Below are 22,680 nucleotides of genomic sequence, written 5' to 3' on the forward strand. Positions count from 1 at the left end.
TGCTGCTTTGACCCTGCTTTCAATTCTTTTGGATATGTCTTCCTGGAAGGGGGATTGCTCAATCGGGCATATTTCTTTTTGTAAAAATTGCTTTCACTGAGGCACACAATATATGATAAAACACACTGATCTCAAGTGCTCTGTTGGCTGACTTTTGACAATTGTCTGCACGCCCTAAGCGAGAGGTAGACTGCTTCCAGCACCCCAGAAAATTCCTCACGCCCCTTTTCATGCCCCCTCCAAAGACCCGAGCTCTTCTCAGATACATTCCTAGTGGGACAACACCGATGGATGAGATATGGAAGGCGATGGAGGCAGTGTGATGTAGTGATCGGAGCTAAGCCACTTGGTCCAAGTTTTATTTTTATTTATTTCAGAGAGAGGAAGGGAGAAGGAGAGATAGAAACATCAATGGTGAGAATCATCAATCGGCTGCCTCCTGCACGCCCCCTACTGGGGATTGAGCCCACAACCAGGGCCTGTGCCCTGACCTGGAATCAACCATGACCTCCTAGGTCATAGGTCAATGCTCAACCACTGAGCAACACCAGCTGAGCCAAGTTTTTATTTTATTTTTTTAATATATTTTATTGATTTTTTACAGAGAGGAAGGGAGAGGGATAGAGAGTTAGAAACATTGATGAGAGAGAAACATCGATCAGCTGCCTCCTGCACACCTCCTACTGGGGATGTGCCCGCAACCAAGGTACATGCCCTTGACCAGAATCGAACCTGGGACCTTTCAGTCCGCAGGCTGACGCTCTATCCACTGAGCCAAACCGGTTAGGGCTGAGCCAAGTTTTTTAAAAAATTTATTGTTGCCCTAACCGGTTTGGCTCAGTGGATAGAGTATCGGCCTGCAGACTGAAGGGTCCCAGGTTCGATTCTGGTCAAGGGCATGTACCTGGGTTTCGGGCACATCCCCAGTAGGAGGTGTGCAGGAGGCAGCTGATCAATGTCTCTCTCTCATTGATGTTTCTAACTCTCTATCTCTCTCCCTTCCTCTCTGTAAAAAAATCAATAAAATATATATTTTTAAAAAATTTGTTGTTGACAGTATTACAGATGCCCCCCACTTCCCCCTTTTGCCCTCCTCCACCCAGCCCCTGCCTCCCGCCAAGTCTTCTCCATTCTATTGTCTGTGTCCATGGGCTATGCCTATCTGCCTGTATGTTCTGTGGTTGACCACTTCTCTGTCCCTCCACCCTCCTTCCCTCTGAGATCTGTCATTCTGTTCCATGCATCCACGCCTCTGGCACTTGGTCCAAGTCTTAACCCTCCACTATCACAGGTGTGACCTTCAACCCTCTGAGCCGCAGTCGTCACAGCTGTAAAGTGGGGCGAATCATAGCACCGGTAGCATCAGGCTGTGTGAGGGTTAAATTAGCTCTAACACTTAGAACCATGCCTGCCGTGTGGTAAATGCTGCAAGGTGTTGCTGTTATTCTAGAAGACACACACGGGGGAACTTTACAATGAACACTGTGTGTGCACCACCCAACCTCAGAAATAAAGCGTCACACACATAGTTGCCGCCTCCTACGTTCATTTCTGCCATTGCATGCCTCTCCTTTCCGTTCCCCTCCTTTCCCCACCAAGGGTGGAGAGATGAGTGTGGAGAATTTTTTAAACATTTTAAATTGTGGTAAAATACACGTAAGATAAAAGTTACCACTTAGCCATTTTTGTGTCCAGTTCCGTGTCATTAAGTACATTCACACTATTGTGTCACAATCCCCACCACCCACCACCCGCCGCCAGCACTTTCTCATCTTCCCAAACTGAAACTTTGTCCCCATTAACACTAACTCCCTGTTTCCCCTTCCCCTGGGAGCTTCTGCTCAGAGGGTTTCTCCATGTTTCCGGCAAATCAGGCTGTATCCATGGATGACACACACATCATTTGGCAAGTTTTTAAATTATAACTGTACAGTATTGAACATTTTCTTTTGCAACTTGCTTTGTTATTCAATTGGGTTTTTCTTTTTTTTGTATCTTACCTATGTACTAGTAGACACAAGTATTTCTAGTCCTGTCTTTTTAATTGCTTTTTAAATGCTTGCTTCAGCCCTTAGCTGGTTTGGCTCAGTGGATAGAACGTTGGCCTGTGGACTGAAGGGTCCTGGGTTCAATTCTGGTCAAGGGCACGTGCCCGGGTTGTGGGCTCGATCCCTAGTGAGGGACATGCAGGAGACAACCGATCAATGATTCTCTTTCATCATTGATGTTTCTATCTCTCTCTTCCTCTCCCTTCCTCTCTGAAATCAATAAAAAGATATTTAAAAAAATAAATGCTTGCTTCAGCATAGTTATTCTTCTCCTCCTCATGACCTTTTAGCTGTTTCCCACTTTGCTCCTGTTCACACATCCTGGCTTGTCTGTGCACAGGATGAATGTCTCTGGGGCGTATAACGCCGAAGAATGGAAAGTCAGGGTTTCGTCCTGAGTAGGATGTTCACGCTTTGCCCAAACGTCACCATGTCCTTTTCCTCTCGTCACTCTCCTGAAGTTCCCTTTTGGCCCCCAGATAAAGTCCAGTCCGTCCATCTGGCAGCTCTGGCCTCATTGTCACCATACCTCCTTGCGAGGAGACCTCGCCTCCTGCACCTGTGGGCCGCCGAGCTTTGCATCTGCTCTTCTCTCTGTCCACCATGGCCTGCTGGCTCTTACTCCTCCCTCAGGTTTCAGCTGCAGCGTCATCCCCTGACCCTGGACCCCCCAAGCTAGGTCAGGGCCCCCAATCACGCTCAGAGAACTCTGCCCATCTGTGCATGCACCACAATCTTAACTTGCTTTTTCTTTTTTTAAATCCTCACCTGAGACACTCTAAGGGAGAGAGAGAGAGAGAGAGAGAGAGAGAGAGAGAGAGAGAGAGAAACATTGATCGATTGCCTTCTGTACGTGCCCTGACTGGGGATTGAACCTGCAACCCAGGTATGTGCCTTGACCAGAACAGAACCGGCAACCTTTGGATGCACAGGATGATGCTGAGCCAGCTGCCAAGCCACACTCCTAACTTTCACCTACTTAACGATAGAGGCTGCCCTGTTCATAGCCACAAATTGTGTGCAGGCTGGGCCTGGAAGGAGCACCTGGTCTGTGTTCGTGGATGAACGGAGGAATCCTTCTATCTACCTCCTGGCTGGGGCAGGACTGTACCGAGACCTGGGCTCCCTTCCCAGTCCATCACTTCCTGCTGTGTGACCTCAGGCAAGTGGCTTAACCTCTCTGAGCTCACTTTTCTTTCCTGTAAAACCCTTCCTAGGGCTGTTGCAGAGGTTGAAATGAGTGAGCCCATCAGGCCTGCCTAAGGGTAGGCCACTCCTGGTAGGAGCTACTCTGGTTCTGAGCCAAGTTCCGGCCCTGTAACCCTGGACTGGGGCCTTGTTCCTTCCTGGTTTGGCAGGGCTGGGAAGCAATGCTGGGTCTCCTTGTCCAGCCAGCTCATCCCTCAATTCCCAAGCCTGTAATGGGAATCACATGTGCTGGATGCCTGCCCAGCCCCCCTCCTTCCTCCCCCTCCTCCTCCCCCAGAGAGGCCCCCTGAGTCATCCTGGTCACCTCGCCCCTTCTCACAGCCTCATTCCCACGCTGCCCTGGCCTGGATACACATGTCAGAGGGTGTGTCATGTCATGGGTTTCTGTGGGTCTGTGTGTGTGTGTGTGTGTGAACTGTCTGTGCTGTGTTTATGTGTGTGATTGTGTTTGAATTGTTGGTGTACGGGTGTGTTTTGTATGAACTATGTGCTTATGTTGTATGTATGTTTGCATATGAACTGCCTGCCTGTTTTGTGTGACATCTATGGGTCTGTGCATGTGTTAACTGTATGTCTGTTTTATGACTCTCTATGTATGTGAACTGTGTGTTTATATTGCATGTTGTTTGTGTGACTAGGTTGTGGGTTATGTGTGAGTTGGTGTGGGGTCTACATGTCTATACTTGGGATCTCTGCATGTGGGCTGTGTGCCTGAATCACGAGGTGTGTGTATTTTTTGTTGGGGGAGTCTGTGTGTGTGATGGGTCGCTGTATTTGTGAGTGCTGGGTAAGTGTGGCTGGTTCACCTCTGATATTCTTCCACCATCTGATGGTGGGTGTATGCTTCTGTGGGCCCCTGTGCCCGGAATGTGTATCTGGCTGTTTGTTGTGTGTGCTTGTGCTGGGTGGGTGTGATGTGCCTGGACCATGTGCCCAGGTGTGTGTCCCTGGGTGACAGTGTGCCCATGTTGCATGTTTGAGCGGCAGTTCACAGTTTGCCTGGGCAACTGGGGATAAGTTCCCACCCCCGCAGCTGGCTCATTCAGCACGCCTGTGTGTGTGTGTGTGTGTGTGTGTGTGTGTGTGTGTCTGTGGTGACTGGAGGTAAGGAAGTCTCAGAGTGGCAGGAGTTCCACAGTGAGAAATGCCCATGAGTAGGAAAAAACGGGGCTGAATGGTGGGGACGGTACATGGGGAACTCCAAGAGTTGAGGTTAAACTCAGGCTTCCCTCAGGAGCCTTCTGGACTCGAAAGGGGCTGTGCTCTATTCTGTGTGAGCACAAGGAAGGGGGATTGGGAGGCCTGGGCCTGGAGGGGTGAAGATGATGCTCAGCTCACCTGGGCAGGGCCAGGCCTCCTCGATGCCTCGTGAGCACTAGAGGGTGTTCCCTTGCAAACACAGCATAAAGAGCCTCACATCTGTGGTCAGACATGAACTCAATCATGGTCTTAGCTCTGCTGTACATCCTCTTTGCGGCCTTAGTCAAGCATCTTAAGTTCTCTGAACCTCAATTTTTCCATCTGAGCAATGGGCCCCAGCCAGATGATGTTGGTGCCCTGCCTGTATCCCTTCAGCCCTCACATGTTCTGTGCACTGTTTGTCCAGCCTCGGGGCTGCCTCAGCTCACATGCCGGCCAGGCCAGAAATGCCGAGGAGCTGACGCCCCTGGACATAGCCCTCCTCCAATAACCACGGGCCCTGGAGAACAAACACCCAGGGACAACTCTGAGGCATGGGTTCTACTGTCTCTCCCAGGGGTCCCCAGCAGGACTGACCCTCAGTGGCCTACGTGGATTTGGTGGAAAAGGAAGAATGCACAACAAACAACCCAATATAATACTGTAGAGGTCAATAGTTGGCTTTGAGTCTGACAGAACTGGGTTTGAATCCCCTATCTGCTGTTTTATGGTGGCTTTGGTCAAGTTACCTAACCTCTCCGAGGTTTGAACTTTCTGTTCTTAAATTGGAGATAATAAGTCCTCCCTTACAGGGTCATCTTAAGAATTCAAGGAAATAACGCATGGAGAGGACTTAGCCTGGTGTGGGGTTCTTAGTGGGAGTCTGATGAGTGGGGATGGTTCTCATTAAAGGGGTGCAGTGCAGAGTAGGTCACACACAGCCCGGAGTATTTGGGCTTCGTGAGTGATGGGGTCCTCTCCAGACAGGTCACGGAATGAACATTCCAAGCACATGTCAATCAGGGTTTCACTATAGGAAACAAAGACCCAAACCAGGGAACTGGGTGCTTACAAAACTGCAGAAAGGCTGGCCAACGGGATTCTGGGCTAAGCCTTTAGGATGACTGGCTATAGAACATCACTTCTGAATTGACCCCCCAGGACCTCCTGCCTCTGTTATCTACAGGAAGGTGGGGAATCACCCTCTGGGAACCACTGACTTCAAGAATACACCATCATGGATAAACAAAATGTAGCCCATCCATACAGTGAAATATTATCTATATTAATAAAAGGGTAATATGCTAATTAGACTTGATAGACCAGATGTCATTCCGGAAGTCCTTCCTGACAAAGCCGGGGCCCGGGCAAAGCCACCGGGGTCCCGGGTGCCTGCAGCCGGCTGGAGGAGGGAAACCTGGGTCCCGGGTGTGGGTGCCGAGGCAGAGGTGGTTAGGGGTGATCAGGCAGGCAGGCAGGTGAGTGGTTAGGAGTCAGCAGTCCCAGATTTCGAGAGGGTGCAGGCCGGGCTGATGGATACCCCCCCACCCCATGCACGAATTTTGTGCACTGAGCCTCTAGTTCAGCCATAAAAAGGAAGAAAATTCTGACAACATGGGTGAACCTCAAAAACATTATGCAAAGCAAAAGAAGCCAGACATTAAAAGACAAATGTTGTATGAGTCTGCTTATATGAAATATCTAGAATAAGCAAATTCAAAAAGACAGAATGCAGATTAGAAGTTACAGGGTGGGTGGGGGGAATGGGGAGTTATTGCTTAATTATTGCTTAATAATTATGGAGTATCTGGGGAGGTGAAATAGTATTGATGGTTGCACAACAATGCAGAAGTAATTAATACCACTGAGTTGTATACTACAACATTATTAAAATGGCAAATTTTATGTTATATATATTTTACTACAACTTAAAAATTAATCCCATAATATACCAAAAAGCATGGAACTACTTTAAAGGGTGAATTGTATGTATGTAAATTATATCTCAATAAAACTATTTAAAAAAACACAATACATGATGATAGTTGCAATTTAGAGAATTGGAAATTACCATCATTGTCACTTGCAACTGTCGCTCAATAAAAGCTGGTGGCACTGGTGACTGGAGACAGTAACATTCCGGCAGGAAAACCCATGGTCTCCACAATGTGTTTGCCACACGCCACTGCAATGCAGAAGCAAGACGCCTCCACCCATTTCTCCCGCACACATCTCACGCTTCCACTTTTAAAAAATATACTAGTATATATTTTTATTGATTCCAGAGAGGAAGGGAGGAGAGGGATAGAAACATCAACGATGAGAGAGAATCATTGATCGGCTGCCTCCTGCACGCCCCCTACTGGGGATCGAGCCAGAACCCCCAGGGAATTGAACCACGACTTCCTGGTTCCGAGGTTGACATTCAACCATTGAGCCATGCTGGCTGGGCTCATGCTTCCACTTTATAGAACCTAATTGGCATGCAGATGTGGGGCTGCAAGGAAGTCTGCAAAAACAGTTTTTAGCTTTGCAACCTCTGTAGTATAGGATTGCACATTATGAGGTTGGGGGGGGTGGCTGCCTCAACACTTGCTATCTCTTGGTTTTGCTTGTACAGCATTCTTTCCCTTTCAATGGCAAAACTTCCATGTCTGCTTCTACTTCCCATACTTGCCTTTATTTTCTATCCAGTATAGGTTGAATGAAGCTAACTTCACTCTCTGGATTCAGGAAATGATCTACAAGGGAGGTCTGGCCAAGCCATATAATACATTGCTCCAAACCCATGATTGGCTCAGGGATGTGCACATGACTTGGGATGGACCAATGAGAGTCATTGCTTTGCAAGTTCTCTCTTTTTGTTGAAGTTGTGGAGCTTGGAAGATGTTCCTGGGAGCCATCTTTCGCTAAAATGGAATCACTTGTGGAGAATATCAGAGACAAGAAATGAGAGACAAAATCCTGATGATGTAACAGAACCCCTGGATCCAACTATGCTTGAATTCCATTACCCCTGAATTTTTTAATGTCAGCTAATGGATGCCTTTTTTTGTTTAAGATTGTTCAAGTTGCCTTTCTACCACTTGCTACTAAGGAGCCTGACTAATATGTAGAGAGGTATCAGCAAGAGCAAAGGCATGTGTAGACATGCATGCTGTAGATTTGTTCACTTATTACATTCTTTTTTAAAAAAATATTTTTTTATTGATTTCAGAGAGGAAGAGAGAGGGAGAGAGATAGAAACATCAATGATGAGAGAGAATCATTGATTGGCTGCCTCCTGCACGCTCCCTACTGGGGATCAAGCTTGAAACCTAGGCATGTGCCCTTGACTGGAATCAAACCTGGGACCCTTCAGTCCACAGGCTGATGCTCTATCCAATGAACCAAACTGGCTAGGGCCATTAAATTATTCTTGGTAATTTTTTCTCTGGTCAGGCCCTATGCTGGATATGGGAAAATAAAGGCCTTGACTATATCATCCTCTGGTTGGACACAGGAAGGGGTCACAGGATAGTAGAGGCAATGACTGAATGACTGCTCAAATACCAATTAGGAAAACCTATTCGCTAGGTGGTTAGAGTTAGTGGGGATCCAATGCCCCTCAACCTGGCCTCCTGCATATGGCGGAGAGCAGACTCTGCCTTGTGCCAGACCCTGAGCCACCTGGTCGATCAGTTTTGCTGCATGAGGTCCTAGAGAAGCTGATCTCTCTTCAGTGATGGTCTACAGTTCTGTCCACTACACTGATCCCAGAGGAAGGTAGACACCATGCTCATTATAGCATTGACCATGATACTGACTTTCAAGTGGACAACAGTACAACCAGGACACTGAGTATGACCTTGACCACAGTAGGACCTGATCATAATTTTGACCATAGCATGTCTAGGTAACGGTCTACAGCAAGGTCAGAACCTGACCAGGACAGTGATTGCGACTCTGAGTACAATATACCCAAGAAACCGATTACCACACTGACCGCAACACAACCAGGAATGACCAGTGGAGACCACAACATTAACCACAATGCTGGCTCCAGTAGAACCAGGATGCTGATGGCAGCCCAGATCACAGTTCAACAGAACACTGACCTCAGCATGCTCAGGACACTGAGTTTGCCACTGACCATAACTGTGGTCACGACCACAGCACTGAATGTATTGGCCAGTGTTCAGTCAGAGGGATAAAGCTCACCTCAGGTGGTTCAATAGCAAACATTTAATATGTGGATTAAAACAGAGGTGTCAGTTAAACTTTAAGAGCAAATGGGAGGCCCTGATCAGTTTGGCTCAGTGGATAGAGCATTGGCCTGCAGACTGCAGGGTCCCAGGCTCAATTCTGATCAAGGGCATGTACCTTGGTTGCGGGCACATCCCCAGTGGGGGGTGTGCAGGAGGCAGCTGATTGATGCTTCTCTCTCATCAATGTTTCTTACTCTCTATCCTTCTCCCTTCCTCACTGTAAAAAATCAATAAAATATAATTTTTTAAAAAAGAGAGCAAATGGTAGAAGATGAATTAACTCTAGATTAGTAAGCTGCCATCAGCAAAGAGAGGAGGTGGTCACCAGAGTCCAGGGGCTGAGCCCTGGTGGATTCTGTCCAGTGTGGTTGAAAACACAGAGGAGACACAACAGCTACTTCTAGAGACACCCAAAGTGGGGAGAGAGGGAGCTATATTCTGGCTTCCTTCTTCCCACTTGCCAACCTCCCTCAGGCCTCCCTGGCTGAGCCTAGCCAGAAGCAGCAGAGCCTGGGAAGTATAGTTTGTAGGGGGTGACCAGGGCCTGGAACATGTGGTTTTCAGGGTCCATCTCCCTTGATACAGAGAAATCAGGTGGGGAATATACCACCTGATTGCGCATATTGACCAATGCCAACCACACAACGCAGGCCATAGTTTGACCATGACAATGAACATCTCAGTGACCAGAGCCCACGAAGGACATTGTCACCGTCTTGAAACACAGCACGAACAAGGCCATTACCCTGTAGGAGAGGGACAAGCAGGGCCCTTCCGCACCAATGTTGACCACAGCCCACTCTTGGTCAAGAGCTTGAGGGTTAGACCAACCAACATCCCTCTCCCATCCCATGCCTACTGCAGGCTTGGCCCGGGGAGTCAGCAAAGGACCAGCTCTGATTTGGAAAGAGGAGGTAGAGGGATGGATGGGATGCCTTTCCTGGCTCAGCTTCTGTTTGGTGTCCTTGGTCCCATAGCCAGTGTCGTCAGCCTCAAGCTTCATTGTAGTGAAGCCCCCCGGGGACTGAGCGCTGGCTCGGTGCTCACAGACGTCTCTCAGCAATTCTAGGAGGAAGCAGGTCTTCTGAGAGAAGGAATGCTCATTGCCTCAGCTCACATGGCCAAGAAGTGACAGAACCAGGGCTGAACCCAGGTTCTACTGGACACCGAGCTCTTCCTCCTTGCTTTGACAAAACCATCCATAATGTGTGATCTGCCTGGCACACAGGAGGGTCGATAAAATGCCAGGCCTGCCCCATAGTATGGCTGATTCTTCTGTAACCTGATTTGCTTGCTGCCCCCTAAAAAAAGCCACTGAGGGGTGATGGGGGGGGGGGGGGGAGTTGCCTGGGGAGACCCGATGGTGGGAAGACGCAGAGAAAGGCTGGAGGCAGGGCCAGGACGCTCTTCATATGCAAATCATTTGCCTGAAGGCAGCCTTAATATTTTGATTCTCTCAAGAGTTGGTCTCACCTCTGGGGCCTTTGAAACTGGGAGTAAGAGACTGTCCCAGGTGTGGCAGGGGAGGGGAGACTTTGAGTGGCAGGGCCCTGGGGAGTGGGACTTGGGGGAGGGGAGTGAAAACAGGGTGCCCCTTTTGGGCACCAGGCCCACCCTGCTGCTCCCCCATCGGCCTCTGGTCCTCTCAGGCGACCTGTCTTGCTTCTCACCCCAGTCTGCATCGACTACACCCCTCCCCCCATGTCCAATTTCACAGGCTTTGCCTCAGTTTCTCTCTTGATTCTCGAGGTCTTTAGGGGGGAGCCTCTCAATTTCTCTTCTTTGCTCTCAGGCCTTCCTCCTACTCCCCGCGCCTCTTGGTCCCCCTCCTGCCCCCATTTGCAACGTGGAAAAGGTCCAGGGAGGCGAAATTGACAAACACGTGATGGAACCCCTCCCCCATCTCCGTGACCCGCCTGCATAATGGCCTGGGGGGCCGCGGGGTTTGGTCTGGAGCTACCGACCCCGGAGCGGGCTCCCCCACATCCCGGGCCCCAGACCCCCTGGGTCGGCGCCCAAAGACCAGCTGGGGGCGGGGCTGGGGGCGGAGCCCGTAACAAAGACTCGGAGCGAGCGAGGGGCCGGGGGCGGGGCGGACTCGGCCGCCGGGGAGGCGGGGGAGGCGGCAGCCGAGGGTCGCCCGGCCGCGCGGGCGGGGTCGCGCCTGGTGGCGGTCCCCGCGCGGAGGCGCCACGGGGGTGGGCGGGGGGCCGGGGCGCCGGGCGGGGGGCGCGTCATGTGGCCGCTCACGGTGCCGCCGCCGCCGCTGCTGCTGCTGCTGCTGTGCTCAGGCCTCGCCGGACAGGTAGGGGCCCGGCAGGCAGGTGCGGGCGCGGGGGGCTCCCGGGGGGGAGGGCGGCTCCCGGGGTTCCCTCAGGAGCGGGGTTCGGGGTTCCGCGAGGCCCCCGGGGCTGCGAGGGGCGGAGGGCGCCGCGGGGAGGGGCTGGAAGGTGCACGCTGGCTTTGGGGGACAGGAGTCGGGCTTCAGACCCAGCTTCCAGCTGGGATGCTTTGGGGGACAGTCTGACCCCAGCTTCTAGGGTTTCGACTCCTCGGTGACCCGGAGCCCACCACGCCCGCCATCTCGCTGGAGCTGGGGGGGGGGACTTCAGGGGGCTTTGGGGTGTTGCTTACCCTTTGCTCCCCATCGTGGCTGGAGGTGCCCAGCGTCGGAGGCCCCCCACTCTTCGCCTGCACCCCCCAAGGTGGGGAAGGGGGCGGGGCTCACGTGTGAGTGAGTGACGGGGACATGTGTGAGGGGTGTTGATGGGTGCGGGGTAAACGTGTGCCTTTGTGTCATGGCTGGGCGTGCCTGAGAGTTTGTGTGGCTGTGCTGGTGTGGGTCCAGCTGTGCGCGAGTGGGTGTGACGGGGGGGGGTGTTTGTGCGCGGGGAAGAGTCTGCGTGACCGCGGGGGGCTGTGCCTGGGGGCTGGTGTCACAATGTGAGGCTGTGCGGCTGTGCCTGGGGTCTGGTGTGACAATGTGAGGCTGTGCGGCTGTGCCTGGGGTCTGGGTGTCTGAGTGGGGATGTGGCAGCAAGGCAGGACTTGACCCTGGCGGAGTGTGGGCAGCTGTAGCGGGGGGCAAAGGACGGCGTGTGACAGTGTCCCCGTGACTCTGTCCACCTGGCTGGGTGTCCTACAAAATGTCTGTGACCAGGTGTGTAGCTTTGGGGTGACGGTGCGTGTTTGGTGCCTTTGAGTAAATCGCTTGAAAGGGGGTGTGAAGAAGCACGCTAGTACCTAGCGGTGTGTGCAGATGTGTGCACCCATGCGTGTGCGTGTGCGTGTGCGTGTGCGTGTTCGTGTGCATGTGTGTGTGCTGGTGGTGCCTCGAGCACTCACTCCATTTGTGCTTTCACAGAAGCAGGTCTCCCTCTCCATGTTGCTCCATCTCTTCGGCCGGCTTGGAGGATTTTGCTAAATGTGGGGGTCCAAGCTTTCTCCAGCCATTGGGAAACCTCTTTCCTCCTCCATCTTGGGGGTGGGAGCATCCCCGGGCTCGCAGATCTGTAGGAACTCAGAGGGAAGCTGGAACTGGAAAAAACCAACTGATAATCACAGCTAACGTTTATTAAGTGCTTATTATGTACTGGGCACCGTTTCAAGCACAAGCATGAATGAAGTCACTGAATCCTCCCAGCATTCCACCGGTGGATGCTATTGTTACCCTCATTTAACAGACGGAGAAACTGAGGCACAGGAAATTAAGTCACTTGCCCAAGCTCAGGACACTTGGGAGGGGCAGAGCTAGAATTCCAGAGGCAGTCTGGTTTCAGCGCCCACATGTTTACCCTCTTGTAAAATAATCCACTCCGTGGCGTGGACAGCACCTGTGCAGGCACTAGGAGGGGGTTTAGGTAGAAGCTCCAAGGGAACCAGTCCTGGCACATCCTCTTTCCTGGCCAAGAGAAGAAAGGAATCAGACCCTTGGACGCCAACCTGAAAGGGGCACTGGGAGGGACGGTCAGACTCTAGATAGGACTTTGAAGCCACAGGGAGAGGCTGTGGAGCCCCCTTCCTCAAGGACTCCTCTGTCCTCCCATCTTTGGACCCACACACTGGGTGGGATAGGAAGCAAGCTCAGGCTGCGCATAGTAGGTGCTCAGTGGATACCCCGTATGTGAACCAGAGAAAAGTAGAGTAAACTGAGAAAGAGACAAGAGACCAAAAGAGGCTTATACTTTAGAATTTGCTGGGAAAGAATGAACCAGGAGTGAAGTTGAATTTGATTTCCAAGAAGTACCCTTGGAACCACCACCTGGTGCCCCCCGCCCCTGCTACCTGCTAGCCCCTAGGAACTCTGGTTTTCCTGTCTTCCAGCCAAGATTGGCTAGGGGTGCGGGAGAGTGTGTGAAATATTACACTTCCCAGGGCGGGGAGGGTGTGGTTTGGGGGCGGGGCTAACACGAGGTTTCCTGGGGGCAGAGCTAAACTGGGGTCGGTGGAGGCGGGGCTAAAAGGCGGGTGGGCGGGGCTAGTGAGGTCCAACCACGGGCTGCAGTTCCTGCCGGCTGCCACCTCGGGCAATACAGTGGCGTCAACCGCCCTCAGCCCGCAGCTTGCCCACCAGCCCGACGCCCCAGGGAGGGAAGGGGTCTGAGGAATGGATGCTCTGTCCCCCCTCCGCCCCCTCCATCGCTTCCCAGAGCTCCCTCTTCGGTCCCTGCTGGGCCCTGGGCACCACCGAGGGGTCCGTTCTAGGCAGCATTCTTTCGTCCATTCAATCAGCCGACAGGATTGAGCACTGGGATGCAGCCATGAACCAAGTAATCAAATCCTCGCTCTCCTGGAGCCGATCTTCTGCAGGAGAGACAGACAAGAATCGAATAGATACACAACACAATGCCAAAGCTAAACGTATAATACAACGCAAGCGTCATAAAGAAGTAGGGGGAGGGAATTAAAGAGTGACGGCGGTGGGTGGGGGCTATTTTAGCAGAAGGGCCAGGGACAGTATCTCTGAGGAGGTGATATCTAAGGCCACACATGAAAGAGGCGAGCGAGGGAGCCTTCTGGTGTCCAGAGGAAGAGCGTTCAAGGCAGGGAAAGCAAGTGCAAAGGTCCTGAGGTCGGAACAAAGTCGGTGAGCTTGAGGAGCAGCAAGGAGGCTGGTGTGGCTGGAGAGGAGTGAGCCAAAGGGCAGCTGTGGGGAGATGAGACCCGGGAAGTCAGGAGGGGGCAGGCCACATGGAAACTTGTGGGCTGAGAGCAGGGGAGTAGCACCAGTCAGAGGAGTCGTCCGTCCTTCCAGGCTCTGTCAGGGATGCTCTAGGTGTGGCCCATGAGTGCCTTGGAGCTACCAGAGAGCTTTCCCTGTGGGAAAGATGCCCCCTTCCTGACCACCAGATCTTCCCTAAGATCTAGCGACATCTTTGGCACTATCTGGGTTTGGGGTCACCTCTTTTCTGGGGTGCCCATGGGATAGGACAGGAGTAGTAGTTCAGTTTGGATTGCATGCCTCAGGGCCATTTTCTCTGCCTGGGACACTGTTCCCCCAGGCAGCTACTTGATCCCCTCTCTTTCCTTTTGCTTAAATGGCACCTCCTCCAAGAGGCCCACCTTGAACATCCACTGTCATTCTCTGAGCTCTAGATGTATTTTTCTGCATAGCCTTCATCACTATCTTTACACGAGTTGTTTATTCATTCACAGGTGCTCAACACATATTTGTTGAATGAATGAATGGGTGGATGAATTCCCCTCGTCCTCCCAGAATCTTTTCTTTCTCAAACGGTGGGACTATTGTGCCACGGGAAAGTCGGGGAAACACTGCCCTTGCACCATCCCCTACCCATTTCTAGTCAACCACTGCTCCTGGGTATGAAGCACTAGGAAAACTGCTCTTCACTGTGCCTGAATTCCCCCATTACCGAGCACCGTTATTTGGAGTTAAGACACCGTGTTAGTAGGCCCCTTTGGAAAATGTGAATGTCCCAGGTGGAGGGAAGTAAAAGGAAATCTTAAGGACTCCTAGTTAATAAATGAATTGGGTATTTTCTTCCCACGGAAGATCGGGGTTGGTGTTGGGTGACACCTAGTGGTGGGATGAGGTCTGTGCAGAGACTGTGTGTGTGTGTGTGTGTGTGTGTGTGTGTGTGTGTGTGTGTGTGTGTGTGAGTGACTGTGGCAAAGCTGTGCTGGCTGATGTCCCTGTGTGTGTCACGGCCCCGTCCAGGGTGAAGCAAGTGAAGCACTCGCCGCTGGTGCAAAGTTGAAGGGGTGCCCAAAAGCACCAACACCAAGATAGAGAATATCTTACTGCAGCATCTTAAGAACATAAACATTCATCCAAAAAATCTGCCATAAACAAAATTTTAAATAAAGACAGAATCCAGCTCTGCACTTGCACCACTAGCATTACTTGCCTCACCTTAACCCTGGCTCTAAAGGAGCGTGTCTGCAGTGCCTGTGGGTGTGTGTTTAGGATTGTGCACTTGGCATTGACCGAGCTGGGCACAGAGGCGTGTGTGCCATATTCGTGTCTGTGGGCATGTGCACCAGTGGCTCTGTGTCCTTCTGTGTTGCCCATGTGGGCGTGTGTGTGTTTCCCCTGAGCCCAGCAGCTGGGGTGGGCAGTGACTTTGTGTCCCCAGAATTCTCTGTCAGTGCCTTTGTGTGTTCACTTAGGAACATTCACTGGGAGCCTTCTGTGTCGAACCTCAAACCAGACACCAAAGGCTGGGCAACAGTTTGAGCTGCCGAGGGGTGGGGTGGAAGACTTCGCTTCTGTGATGTTGGGTCTGGCTGTGCTGGGGAGAAGGGAGTTGCGACAGGAGCAGGAGACTTTGTTCCCACTCTTTGGGAGCTCTCGTCTGAGAACATCAACGTGTCTTCACACCCAGCGTGGAAGCCTGTTCTGTGTTATAGTCATCCATGCAGAGCTCAGCAACGAAGCAAGGAGGAGCCAGATGCAGCAGAGGGCAGTCAGAATAGACTCTCTCCGTGGCTGTTCACTCTCCCTTTGCACACAGTCCTAACAATCCTGGGCAAGGAAGACAGGGAGTCACAATGCAGAAGACAGAAACCAAAAGGCAAAGTCCGCCGAAGCCACTGAATATGGCAAACAGCTCCTGACCTTTTAGGCCCTGAGAGAGCTGCGGTTATTCACAAGAAAAACGCATGATATCCACACGATGAGCCAGATTCTTTCTATTCCCGATTTCTCTAGTAATTCCTACATGAAAGACAGCAAGTGAGGCACTGGGGATGTGGAGGGCTTCTCAGGGCCACCTTGGGGAGCATGCCGCAGGCACAGGGTCCATGTGCAAAATGTCCAGAGTCAGGCAGGCTTCCTGGAGGAGGTGGCATTTGAGTGGGGCCTTGAAGGATGAGTGAGTGAAGATTGGAGGGTGGACATTCCCTGCAGAAGAAGGTTGTTGGCCAAGCTAGCAATGCGTACAGCACACGGAGGGTTCTGAACACAGGGATCAGGTGGAGTGGGGGTGATGCGCATGGGGAGGGGAGAAAGGAGGGGAGCGTGGAGAGGTAGGTTGTAATCTGGCTATAAGGACCTTGAAGGCTGGTTAAGGATTTTACAATTTATTGAGCTGACAGTACGAGGCCATGGAATGGAATGTGTGTGCATGTCTCAGTGTGTGTGTTTCAATAGAAGGTCTTTTAAAAAAATCAGCAAGATACACATAAAATTTATCATCTTATCCATTTTAAGTGTACAATTCAGTTGTATTAAATACATTCATGTTTTATTTTATTTTATTTTTTTAAATGTATTTTTATTGATTTCAGAGAGGAAGGGAGAGGGAGGTAGATGAGAGAGAATCATTGATTGGCTGCCTCCTGTATGCCCCCTACTGGGGATTTGAGCCAATAACTCAAGCATGTGCCCTTGACCAGAATCGAGCCTGGGACCCTCCAGTCTGCAGGCCGACGCTCTATCCACTGAGCCAAACCCGCCAGGGCAGTATACTCATGTTTAGAACTCTTTTCATCTTCCTGAACTGAAACTTTGTCCCCAATAAACAATAACTCCCCATCCTCCCTCTCCCAGCCCCTGACACACATTTTACTTTCTGTCTCTACGAATCTAATTCCTCTAGTAAACTCATATAAGTGGGGCCATACAGTATATTTCTTTTTGTAACTGCCTTACTTCACTTAGCATGATGTCCTCCAGGTTCATCCATGTTGTAAAAAGGCATTTCAATCTTTTGGGGGGGCTGCATAATATTCCATTGTATGTATATGCCACATTTTGTTTTTCCATTCATCCTTTGGTAGCCACTCGGATTGCTTCCACCTTTTGGCTATTGTGAATAATAATGCTGTTATGAACTTGGGTGGACAAATATCTTTCAAGACCTTCCAGTTTTTTAAAAAACATATATATTTTTATTGATTTCAGAGAGGAAGGGAGAGGGGGAGAGAGAGATAGAAACATCAATGATGAAAGAGAATCATTGATCAGCTGCTTCCTGCACCCTTCCCACCGGGGATTGAGCATGTGCCCTGACCGGGAATCGAACCGTGACCTCCTGGTTCATAGGTCGATGCTCAACCACTGAGCCATGCCAACTGGGCTCTTCCAGCTCTTTTGAATATATATCAGAAGTGGGACTGTGCATTAGATGGTAATAATGTACTTAAGGTGTTTTTATTTTTTTCATTTTAAACAAGAAGTTTAAACAACAAGATGCTTGACTTAAAGGGAAAACTATCTAGGATTCATTTCTTTTAGAGTAATGTATCCTTACTTAAAGACAGATTGCCCTCCATGTAACAGCTACGTACAAAAAAGTTATAAAATTGTCCTTAGTTTTACAACGATAAATGAAAAACATTAAAATTCTGCAATCAAACAAGGTGTGCAAGGATCTTTATGGTGTTCTTTTTTGTTGCTGTTGTTAAACAGCGAGAGCAAAATAACTTACTGGGATATAAAGATGAGAGCTGCATGAGTTTCCACTAATGGAGAAGGGGGTCCTTTCACAGAACCAGTATTTTCCCCAGCCCATCTCCATTTGATGTCGATCAAAACATACCATTGGCCATTTATTTTACAAAATGCAAATGCTGTGTATGTACATCAGTTAATTTGTGCACAATAAGGGGATGGGGATGGGAAAAATGGCGGTATTCTAACTGAGAATGTCTTCTTGGCCTGGAGGAACCGAGTTCTGGATAAAGTAGCAGGTTCCCTTTGTGGTGGACACCTCCCTTCCGCTGCCAGAACACGTCAGTTGTACCTTCATCCTCCCTTTCCACCTGTGCAGGTGTGTCTGTGTCATTGATTGGCTGCCCAGCAAATCAGAATCTGATCTGCCTCATTGGCAAACCCTGTCTTTCACAATAGGCCTTCATTCGTTTTCTAAGTGGCGTATGCCTCTTAATCTTTTTGTAAATCTTTTTTTTTTAAATATATTTTTTATTGATTTATTTTTTACAGAGAGGAAGGGAGAGGGATAGAGAGTTAGAAACATCGATGAGAGAGAAACATCGATCAGCTGCCTCCTGCACACCCCCTACTAGGGTTGTACCCGAAACCAAGGTACATGCCCTTGACTGGAATCGAACCCGGGACCCCTCAGTCCGCAGGCCGACGCTCTATCCACTGAGCTAAACCGGTTAGGGCTAATCCTAAACTGTACCCAGAACCATCCTGCCCCGACACCTTCAAATAAACATGATCATGTTCTTAGTCTTGACTCCTTGGGCTTTTTGTTGACTCGTGTGGGAATCGCTTCACAAAAGACGTACCAGGCCCGCCCTGAATGAGCACACAAGCAGCACCAGGAGCCAGTGATGCATTTCAGTTTTTGAGGAACTCCCAGACTGCTTTCCATAGTGGCTGCCCCGTTTTCCATTCTCACCAGCGGTGCACAAGGGTTCCAATGTCTCCACATCCTCACTAACACTTGTTATTTACCTGACTTTTGATTCTGGCCCATCCTCAAGGGGTGAGGCTTGATCTGCATTTCACTGTGATCTCACTGTGGCTTTGATCTGCTTTTCATTAGGGGGTTAGTGATGGAGAGCATCTTTTCAGGTGTTTATTGGTCATTTGTGCATCTTCTTTGGAGAAATGTCTAGCTAAGTCCTTTGTCGGTTTTTAAATTGGGTTGTATTTTGTTGTTGTTGCTGTTTAAAGAGGTCTTAAAGCCAGGAATGAGACATGGTTGGATTTGTGCGAGGGACAGAGCCTCTTGCTATAACATGGAAGACAGACAGGAGTGGGAAGAGTAAAGGTGTGAAGACGGAATTATTTCAGGAGCTGACAAGGCCTGAGGCAGACTGGGGGCAACCAGAGGCGCAGCAAGACTAACACTTGGGGGTGGTGAACCGAGGGAGGGCGCTTCTCATTGTCTGAGTCCTCAACAAGGCCGCCTGGCTCCTTCCCACCTCCTCCTGGAATTCTGAACCAGGCGAGAAGCAGAGACGACAGGAGAAAGACTGCGCTGAGAGGAGAGAAAAAACAGCTCTTCCAAGGAGGGAATCAAAGGAGACATATTTCAACACCATTTCCCAAAACTTGCTGTAACCAAGACAAAAAACAAACCCAAAAGCAGCCACAGGCTAGAAGGCTCACGCCATTTGTGTTCTGAGGGACGCAGAGCGGCGTGTGCGCGGACATGAATTCAGGCCTTTCGTTACGTGTGGGCCGAGGTGGCCCGGAGGACAGGGGCCACTTGGCTTGCTGCCAAGGACACGGAGTTCTGCATGGGGTGTGAGTTCTAGCGTTTCCACTGTAGAGCTCTACTATTTTTTACCTGCTGCCCATCGGAGACGGGACTTACGTTTTATGCTTGGTGCCCTAATTCATATTTTTGAATACATTTTCTCTTGACATAAAACCTGCACAGATCGTAAGGGTGCATCTTGATAAGTTGTCTTGAGGTGACATAGTGTTACCAGCACCAGGTCAAGAAACAGAACTTTGGCCCTGACCGGTGTGGCTCAGTGGATAGAGCGTCGGCCTGCGGACTGAAGGGTCCCAGGTTCGATTCCGGTCAAGGGCATGTACCTTGGTTGCGGGCACATCCCCAGTAGGGGGCGTGCGGGAGGCAGCTGATCGATGTTTCTCTCTCATCGATGTTTCTAACTCTCTATCCCTCTCCCTTCTTCTCTGTAAAATCAATAAAACATATTTAAAAAAAAAAAAAAAGAAACAGAACTTTGCCCGACTGGCATGGTTCAGTTGTTGAGCATCGACTTATGAACCAGGAGGTCACGGTTCGATTCTGGTCAGGGCACATGCCTGGGTTGTGGGCTCGATCCCCAGTGGGGGAGGCGTGCAGGAGGTGGCCGATTGATGTTTCTCTCTCATCATTGATGTTTCTTTCTCTCGCTCCCTCTCCCTTCCTCTTTGAAATCAATAAAAATATATTATAAGAAAAAGAAACAGAACTTTGCAAAAATCCAGAGGCGCCCTCATGCTCCTTGCAGGTACCCGCTCCACCCCCCTTCCCCAGAGTCACCGACCACTAAGCTGACATCTCTCACCACACTGGTTTCACCCACTTGTTAACCTCATGAAGTCATGAAGTGTGTAGTTTTTGGTATTCAGTTTCTTCTGCTCCGCATAGTGTTTCTCCGTATGGTTGTTTTGTGATGGATCGTGTGTTTTCATCTCTTTGTGGTGCTCCATTGTGTGAATATACCATGACATATCTGGTTTAAGCATTTGGGTTGGTGACGTTTGTGGCTGACACAAACAGTGCTGACATAGACACTCTGACACATGTCTGTAAGGATGTTTGGCTATACGTGTTCAGTAGATTCTCTTCATTCACAGTAGTTATCCTACATAATAAAAGCCTAATATGCTAAGTGTCCGGTTGTCCAGTCGTCCATTCAACCAATCAAAGTGTGATATGCTGCCCTGACTGGTTTGACTCAGTGGATGGAGCATCAGCCTGCGGACTCAAGAGTCCTGGGTTTGGTTCCGGTCAGGGGCATGTACCTTGGTTGTGGGCACATGCCCAGTAGGGAGTGTGCAGGAGGCAGCTGATTGATGTTTCTCTCTCATCGGTGTTTCTAACTCTCTATCCCTCTCCCTTCCTCTCTGTAAAAAAAAAAATCAATAAGAAAAAAAGCATTAATATGCTAATGATATGCTAAGGCGCTCAACCGCTTGCTATGATGTGCACAGGGGGCAGACACTCAATGCAGGAGCTTCCCCCTGGTGGTAAGTGCAGCTCAGCTAGAAGTCAGGCTCACAGCTGGAGCGGGCCTAAGTCGGCAGTCGGACATCCCCTGAGGGCTCCCAGACTGCAAGAGGGTGTGGGCCAGGCTGAAGGACCCCCCCCCCCAGTGCATGAATTTTGTGCACCAGGCCTCTAGTGTTCTATATAATAAAAGCCTAATATGCAAATCGACCAAACAGCAGAATGACCGGCGGAACAACCGGTTGCTATGATGCACACTGACCACTAGGGGGCAGATGCTCAATGCAGGAGCTTCCCCCAACCCGCAGGCCCCAGGCCAGCCACAGCAGGTGCCAGCAAGGGCCCCCCGATCGTCCTGCCGGTCGCCCCACAGATCAGCCTTGATCACCAGCCAGGCCTAGGGACCCTACCTGTGCATGAATTTTGTGCACCGGGCCTCCAGTGTTCTATAAAGACCCAGTGGACACTGAATTAACAAATACTGAATCATTGCAGGGTTAGATTCCTGCAAGCCTCTGGTCACAACATATTTGTGGACCAAACAATAGCAGCCTTGTTTTATATGTGTTTCTGTTTAAAACACCTTATTTCATATAAATTGTGGGTTCATTAGCATCGAACTCACAGCCAATGGCAGTATAACTCATACCTGAATGAAATTTATCGACCAGACATATTTTCTCCTGAAGACCCACCCCAGCCTTCCTGTGCTTGGAGACGCTAGACAGCCGTTCAGCGCTATGCGTAGGAGCTGCTTAAAGTAGAGAAATCACCAATAAAAACCATGAAAATGTGAACAGTTTGGCACTCAATAGACTGAAAAGGACATGTTTACAGTTAGGAGAGCTGGAACAAGAAGGCAGAGCATGGCTGTGGGTGACCAAATTTTTGCCACTCTGTGCATGTCCACGAATGACCACAAAAACCCTGCGACTATTGATTTGGGGGGTTATAAATAAATTGTAATGAGTAGGCGAGCTTGCCAATACAAAACCTGCCAATAGTGAGATTCAACTGTATATACCTAAGAGTAGGATTGCTGGTCTTTGGGTGGGTATATTGAGCTTTAGGAGATATTACCCAGCAGCCTTCCAAGCTTTTGAAGGCTCTTCAAAGAGTTTACCAACTTATTCTTCCACCAGCACTGTCTGAGAGGCCAGCTCTTCCACATCATCACAACACCTGGGGTTGTCTTTTTCATTTCAGACATTCTCATGGGTGTGCAGTGATATCACTTTATGGGTTTAATTTACAGTTCTTTTTAAAAATATATTTTTACTGATTTCAGATAGAAAGGGATGGAGTGGAGAGAGAGAGAGAGGAGAGAGAGAGAGAGAGAGAGAGAGAGAGAGAGAGAGAGAGAGAACATCAATGATGAGAGAGAACCATTAGCTGCCTCCTGCAGGCCCCTTACTGGGGATCAAGCCCACAACCCGGGCATGTGCCCTGACCTGGAATTGAACTGTGACCTCCTGGTTCACAGGTCGATGCTCAACCACTGAGCCAAACCAGCCAGGCTAATTTACAGCTCTTGATGACTGATAGTGCTAACTACCTTTTCACATGTTTATTTACCACTCAGGTATTTCCATTTGTGAAATGTCTGTTCGAGTCTTTTGCCCATTTTTCTGTTAGGATGTCAGCCTTTTCCTTATTGATTTGTAGGACTATATCTATACATATTTTATATAAATAGAAAATCAGGATATGAGTTCTTTATTGGACATAGGATTGCAGATACCTCCTCTTACTCTGTGGCTTGTCTTTTCATTCTCTTCATGGTATCTTTGATCAATAAAAGTTTAAAATTTTAATGTAGTTCAGGTGATTTTTTTCCTTCGTTAGTGCTTGTTACTGTTCAGTTTTAGTGAC

The 22,680-nt window shown here is 49.8% G+C and overlaps 1 protein-coding gene across 1 annotated transcript in view; it reads left to right on the plus strand.

Moving 5' to 3' along the window:
• The first annotated feature begins 10,896 nt into the window (after window positions 1-10,896).
• The window catches only part of OLFM2 (olfactomedin 2), a 68,117-nt gene continuing 56,333 nt past the window's right edge, over window positions 10,897-22,680 (plus strand). Inside the window, exon 1 of the mRNA XM_081092100.1 lies at window positions 10,897-10,988. Coding sequence (XP_080948226.1) covers window positions 10,920-10,988 — 69 coding nt within the window. The 5' untranslated portion in view covers window positions 10,897-10,919. The remainder of the gene's footprint in view (window positions 10,989-22,680) is intronic.

Source organism: Myotis nattereri, assembly GCF_964212035.1.
Source record: "Myotis nattereri genome assembly, chromosome: 5".
Taxonomy (NCBI): domain Eukaryota; kingdom Metazoa; phylum Chordata; class Mammalia; order Chiroptera; family Vespertilionidae; genus Myotis; species Myotis nattereri.